This window comes from Calidris pugnax, unplaced genomic scaffold (genome assembly GCF_001431845.1).
Source record: "Calidris pugnax isolate Ruff unplaced genomic scaffold, ASM143184v1 scaffold266, whole genome shotgun sequence".
Classification (NCBI taxonomy): domain Eukaryota; kingdom Metazoa; phylum Chordata; class Aves; order Charadriiformes; family Scolopacidae; genus Calidris; species Calidris pugnax.
This window is the reverse complement of record NW_015090998.1, coordinates 10122-17258: the sequence shown is the minus strand read 5'-3', so window position 1 is coordinate 17258 and position 7137 is coordinate 10122. Positions and strand designations below refer to the sequence as shown.

The following is a 7137-nucleotide window of genomic DNA, read 5'->3' as shown; positions in this document are numbered from 1 at the left end:
CACTTTTCCAAAAGGGATTAACCCCCCCCCCTTACACACACCCACCCCCCACTCGGCAGCTGCTGCTGCTATTCCTGGTGTCTCCTTCCAACCAAACCACTTGCCACAGTGGCCACCAGGGTATTTGATTTCCTCCGGAACGTGTTCAACGCTCTTCAAGCATCATCTGCTCCGGGGGGTGGGGATCGAGCTCCCCCCGGGGCTGGGGATTTTGATGGAAAGGCACAAGAGGCACGTGAAGCCAGGGCTCGATTTTCCCCTTTAAATCACATTTTAAAACCTTTTTTTTTCTTCTTTTCCCCTTTGGAGGAAGGACACCTGCATGTGGCCTTGTCCCCAACCCCAGGGTGACGTGTCCCCAGGGTGGAATGTCCCCAAGGAACCCCCGCGCCCAACCAGGGGTCTCCATCCCAACGTCTTCCCCAACCCAGTGGCCACCTTGATGTCCCCAAGCCCGTGGTGGCTGCTGCTGCTATTCCTGGTGTCTCCTTCCAACCAAACCACTTGCCACAGTGGCCACCAGGGTATTTGATTTCCTCCGGAACGTGTTCAACGCTCTTCAAGCATCATCTGCTCCGGGGGGTGGGGATCGAGCTCCCCCCGGGGCTGGGGATTTTGATGGAAAGGCACAAGAGGCACGTGAAGCCAGGGCTCGATTTTCCCCTTTAAATCACATTTTAAAACCTTTTTTTTTCTTCTTTTCCCCTTTGGAGGAAGGACACCTGCATGTGGCCTTGTCCCCAACCCCAGGGTGACGTGTCCCCAGGGTGGAATGTCCCCAAGGAACCCCCGCGCCCAACCAGGGGTCTCCATCCCAACGTCTTCCACCCCAGGGTGACGTGTCCCCAGGGTGGAATGTCCCCAAGGAACCCCCGCACCCAACCGGGGGTCTCCATCCCATGGGATCCAACCCAGTGGCCACCTTGATGTCCCCAAGCCCGTGGTGGTGTCCCACCCCCATGGTGGTGTCCCACCACCCGTGTGGGATGGTCACCATCACCCCTTTTCCCCTTTCTTTTCCCCTCCTGGAGAGGAACATCCTACTGGGGCTCCTCCGGAATTCCCAGCTCATTTGGCTCATCCCACCCCATCCCAGACTGGTTTTCCCATCTTTCCTGGTTTCTCCATCCCCACCTCTTCTCTGGAGAGGTTTTTGCATAAAGGAGGGAGGCTGATAAATGGGAATATGTGGGATTGATGTGATAAATGGGAATATGTGGGATTTATGTGATAAATGTGAATTTGTGATAGTTTTGGGGGGAGCTTTTCCTGCTTTAAAGTTTTCCTGGCTTGGGATTAGGGGAGTGCTTTTGGAGAGGATCCGGGGGGAAGCGCCATGTTCACCTCAAGGGAGACTAAAACCTCTGGATAAGGAGGTTTTCACGTTAAAATAAAGACTAATTTCAGCAGGAGGAGAAATCAGCACCTTCCCACAAGCAGTAGCTTAGAAATACAGTCCCTGTGTCTCTTCCTGATGCTCCTCTCTCCTCCCCCCAATTTTTGGCACCGATTTTTCTTCCCAGGACTGATTTCATCCCAGGACTTTATTTTTTTTTTGCATTTCATTTCTTTACGTTTGAATTTTCACTCCTTTTTACTTTGGAGTAAGTTCGGAGAAGCGCGGGCTTCTCCCAACCCATCCTTCTGGCTCTGGGGGGGGGACAGACAGGGGAAGGGGGGGCTGGCTTTGATGTGCTCTGGCTCGGGGACAGCCCTCGGCCATAAACCAGCCTTTAAGCCCCACGGCGTTTTGCAGCCTCATCCAGGGGGTTGGGGGAAAAAAAAAAAATGGGACGATTCCTGCTTTTTTTCGGTGCGAGATACTTAAAAAAAATAGGATTTTATTTATTTTTTTTTAATTCAAAGAAATAGGATGCCGCCTTTCAGAGAGCACAAGGTGGCAAATCTCCCTGGGCTTTTGGAAGCCACTATTTAACGAGCCCCTTTTGCTCTTTCCCTCTTGGAAATCTGAGTCGGGATGACTCAGCCAGAAATTCCTATAAAATTCACTTTATCCTTCCAATAAAGACTAGGAATCGTTCCGGAATTGGGCTGGGAAGTGCTCCAGAACTGGGCTGGAACCAGCTTGGGAGATGCTCCAGAATGGGGCTGGGATCAGACTGGGAAATGCTCTGGAATTGGGCTGGGAAGCGCACTGGGACTGGGCCAGGAGGTGTGCCAGGATCAAACTGGGGAGCGTACCAGTACTGGACTGGGAAAATCATTGGGACCAGACTGGGAAGCGTGCCTGGACTGGGGTGGGAAGCTCATCGTGATGGGCTGGGAAGTGTACTGGGACCAGACTGGGAAGCGTGCCTGGACTGGGGTGAGGAGCATGCCAGTAGTGGGCTGGGAAGCTCACTGGGACTGCCAGGATTGGACTGGGGAGTGCACCAGCACTGGGCTGGGAAGCTTACTGGGATGTGGCTGGGAAGCACGGCTGGACTGGGATGGAGAGCGTGGTGGCATCAGGCTGGGAAGTGCACTGGGACCAAACTGGGAATGGGCTGGGAAGCTTACTGGGAGCAGGTTGGGAAGCTCACTGGGAGCAGGTTGGGAAGCTCACCGTGAGTAGACTGGGAAGCTTGTGGTGCCCACCTGGCTGTGGGGTGGCTGGAGCACTGTCCCCAAGGTGGGGACAGGGATGGGCTGGGGACAGGTAGGGCCCCGCTCACCCCAATGACATGGTTGTCCCCTCTCCCAGTCTTCCAAGAAGGCCAAGACGGCGGAAGCGGACACGTCCAGCGAGTTGGCCAAGAAGAGCAAGGAGGTGTTCAGGAAAGAAGTGAGTCTCTGGGGGGGTTGTCACCGTCCCACCCCGGTGACATGTCCCAGGTGGACAGTGGAGGGGGGTTCACCATCCCACGTCGGTGGTGTGACACTGGGGTGGGACACCACCATGGGCTTGGGGACATCAAGGTGGCCACTGGGTTGGGGAAGACGTTGGGATGGAGACCCCTGGTTGGGCGCGGGGGTTCCTTGGGGACATTCCACCCTGGGGACACGTCACCCTGGGGTTGGGGACAAGGCCACATGCAGGTGTCTTCTTCTGCAGATGTCACAGTTCATCGTGCAGTGCCTGAACCCCTACCGCAAGCCCGACTGCAAGGTGGGACGTATCACCACCACCGAGGACTTCAAACACCTGGCACGGAAGGTGACAGCACCGTGGGGACATCCCCCCGGGGGGGGGACAAGGGGGTGGCATCGGCCCCTCTGGGCAACGAGGGAGGGAAAGGAGCAGTATCGGGGGGATAATAGCCAATATTGGGGGATAATAGCCAATATTGGGGAATATTAGCAAGTATTTGGGGAATATTAGCAAGTATTTGGGGAATAACAGCCAATGTTTGTAAATAATAGGGAATATTTGGGAATATTATGGAATACTTGAGGAATATTAGCCAATATTTAAGAATAATAAGAAATATTTGGGGAATAACAGCAAATATTTGGGAAATATTAGCCAATATTTGGGAATATTAGCAAATATTTAGGGAGTATTAGCCAATATTTGGGAATAATAGGGAATATTTGGGGCATATTAGCCAATGTTTTGGGAATATTAGTCAATATTTGGGAATATTAGCAAATATTTAGGGGAGTATTAGCCAATATTTGGGAATAATAGGGAATATTTGGGGCATATTAGCCAATGTTTTGGGAATATTGTCAATATTTGGGAATAATAAGGAATATTTGGGGAATCAGAAGCAATATTGGGGAATAACAGCCAATATTTGGGTAATAATAGCCAATATTTGGGAAATATTAGCCAATATTTGGGAATAATAGGGAATATTTGGGGCATATTAGCCAATGTTTTGGGAGTATTAGTCAATATTTGGGAATAATAAGGAATATTTGGGGAATCAGAAGCAATATTGGGGAGTAACAGCCAATATTTGGGGAATAATAGCAAATATTTGGGAAATATTAGCCAATATTTGGGAATAATAGGGAATATTTGGGGAATAACAGCAAAATAACTCAGGGAATCCCCAAGACTGGGTTGAACTGGGAATGCTGGGAATAACGGTGGGTGTTCCCTCCCCCCCCCCTGCAGTTGACTCACGGCGTCATGAACAAGGAGCTAAAATACTGCAAGAACCCAGAGGACCTGGAGTGCAACGAGAACGTCAAACACAAGACGAAGGAGTACATCAAGAAATACATGCAGAAATTCGGGGCCATCTACAAACCCAAAGAGGACACGGAGCTGGAGTAACCACCACCATCTCTACCACCACGTCCGCTGCCACCACCATGTCCACCACCATGTCCACCACCATCTCCGCCATCTCTACCACCATCTCCATCATCTCCACCATCATCTTTACCACCATCTCCATCATCTCCACCACCATCTTCGTCATCACCACCATCTCTATCATCTCTACCACCATCTCCATCATCTCCACCACCATGTTCGTCATCACCACCATCTCCACCACCATGTTCGTCATCACCACCATCTCCACCACCATCTCCATCATCTCCACCACCATCTCCATCATCTCCACCACCATCTTCGTCATCACCACCATCTCTATCATCTCTACCATCATCTCCGCCATCTCTACCCCCATCTCCACCACCGTCTTCATCGTCACCACCATCTCCACCACCGTGCCCACCACCTCCTCCACCTCCTCCACCGCCCCAGCGACGCCCCCCGCAGCCCGACCTCGGAAGAAACGCCCCGTTCTGCCAGGATTCGCCGTTTGCAACCACCAACCTGTGAATTTATTATTATTATTATTTTTAAAGAAAAAAAAAAATAGAGAAAATAAAACTTCACCCCCCCTTTTCCCCCCGACGGCGCCAGGAGGGTCCTGCAGCCGGGGCCTCCGCGCCCCACGCGCCACCAACCTCTGTATTATATTTTAACCTGTATGTGAATATATTGATAATTTTCCTTTTTATTTTGTTTTTTTTTGGTTCCTTTTAGCCCAAAACACCACGGGAACACTTTGTAACGATAGTTTCGGGGTTATTTTTTTTGGTTTGTTTTGTTTTTTGTTTTTTTTTTCCTTTCGGATTGTTTCCTTGGTTTTTATTATTTTATTTTTAATTTTAATTTTTTTTTTTTTTTCGGTTCTGCGAGGTTTAATCTGTTTTTTTGATTTTTTTTTTGTTTGTTTGTTTGTTTGTTTTTTCGTTGTTTTCATGTAAATATTGGGGAGCGGGGCCGCCCCCGGGGGTTTCTGGCAGGGCCTCGCGCCGTTGTTGATAAGATTGATTTTACTGCTTTAAATCATTTTACTTTATCCAATTTTTACGGAACTTTTTATGTAAAAAAAAAAATTACCAAAAAAATAAAAAATAAAAGATAAAAAAATGACCCAACAAAAAAAAATAATAATCCACACCGGCTCCTGCCCCTGGAGAAGGTTTGGCTTCTCAGGGGGGACATGATGGTGGCACCGGTGGGGACACGATGGCTTTGGGGTCTGTCCCCTCTTGCTCCCTGTGAGCCCCCAGACGGGGTTTTGGGGTGAACCAGCTCGGGGTGGGGGTGTCTGTGGGCATTTTGGGGTTAAACCAGCTCTTTTCTGTCACTTAGCATCCCCTGGTGCCACATGTCTTGGGGTCTCTGGGGTGGTGTCTCCTCCCCCAGGGCCACCCACTTCCCTCCACTCTCCTGGTGGGGACAGGGGTGGGACACCACGCTTGGGGACACACCAACATGTGGGGACAGAGTTCAGGGACACATCCTGGTGACACATGCTTGGAAGGGGGGACACAGGGATGCCCAAGGACACACATTCTGGGGACAGGGACACTTGAAGACACCTATCATGGTCACACATGCTTGGGGACACACATGGACACTTGAGGACACACATCATGGGGACGTGGTTGGAGACACACAGACACCCAAGGACCGTGGTTGGGGACACATGGACACCTGAGGACATACGTCCCAGTGACATGTGGTTGGGGACACCCAAGGATACGCATCCTGGGGGACAGGGACACTTGAAGACACACATCCTGGGGACACATGGAAGCCTGAAGACCACACATCCCAGCGACACACTTGGGGACACACGGACACCTGAGGACATGTGGTTGGTGGGGACACATGTCCTGGTGACACACGGAGACCCAGTGACATACATCCTGGGAAACACATGCTTGGGGACACACATGGACACCTGAGGGGACACGTGGACATTGAAGGACACACATCATGGTGACACGCACTTGAGGGGACACATCCTAGTGACATGTTCTTGGTGGGACACAGAGACACCTGAGGGCACACATCCCAGTGACACGTGCTTGGGGACACACAGACACCCAAGGGCCACATATCCTGGGGCCACACATCATGGTGACACGTGCCTGGGACACACACACATGGACATCTGAGAGGACACATCGGCTCGTGAAGATGCACATCCCGGTGACACACACTTGTGGTGACACATGTCCCAGCAACAGCACTTGGGGACACACAAACACATGAGGAGACCCATCCTGGGGACACACAGACACCGAAGGTGGGACATGTCCTGGTGACACATCCCAGTGACACGTGCTTGGGGACATAAGGAGACCCAAGGGACACGCACGGTGGGGACACATGGACACCTGAGGGGGGACATCCTGGTGACACACGCTTGAGGGGGACACACATGGACACCTGAGGGGACATATCCTGGTGATACACGCTTGGGGGGACACACATGGACACCTGAGGACACCCATCCCAGTGACACGCACTTGGTGGGACACATGGACACTTGAGGGGACACATCCTGGTGACACACACTTGGGGGGGACACACATGGACACCTGAGGACACCCATCCCAGTGACACACACTTGGTGGGACACATGGACACCTGAGGACACGCATCCCAGTGACACACGCTTGGGGACACACAGACACCCAGGGGACACACTCACACTTGGGGGGGGGGGACACACATGGACACCTGAAGGGACACATCTTGGTGACACACACTTGGGGGGGGACACATGGACACCTGAGGACACGCATCCCGGTGACACGCACTTGGGGGACACACGGATGCCTGAGGCCACACAGATCCCGTTGACACACAAGTGACACGTTTAATGGGACCAGCCGTGTCCCCACCCTGAGGCCACCAACCCCCCACCCCCC

At 51.9% G+C, this 7137-nt stretch overlaps 2 protein-coding genes across 2 annotated transcripts in view; one reads left to right on the top strand and one right to left on the bottom strand.

The window, feature by feature from the left end:
• The window catches only part of SETD2 (SET domain containing 2), a 55423-nt gene extending 51068 nt beyond the window's left edge, over nt 1-4355 (top strand). The window contains exons 18-20 of the mRNA XM_014955478.1: nt 2705-2785; nt 3056-3157; nt 4067-4355. Coding sequence (XP_014810964.1) covers nt 2705-2785; nt 3056-3157; nt 4067-4228 — 345 coding nt within the window. The 3' untranslated portion in view covers nt 4229-4355. The remainder of the gene's footprint in view (nt 1-2704; nt 2786-3055; nt 3158-4066) is intronic.
• Nucleotides 4356-5194: 839 nt separating this feature from the next.
• Nucleotides 5195-7112, bottom strand: LOC106895838 (keratin-associated protein 4-12-like). The gene is made up of 2 exons (XM_014955483.1): nt 5959-7112; nt 5195-5888 (listed from the first exon to the last, which is right to left on the bottom strand). The coding sequence occupies exons 1-2, from the start codon at nt 6845-6847 to the stop codon at nt 5806-5808; spliced, it is 972 nt and encodes a 323-aa protein (XP_014810969.1). The 5' UTR covers nt 6848-7112; the 3' UTR covers nt 5195-5805.
• Between the last annotated feature and the right edge of the window lie 25 nt (nt 7113-7137).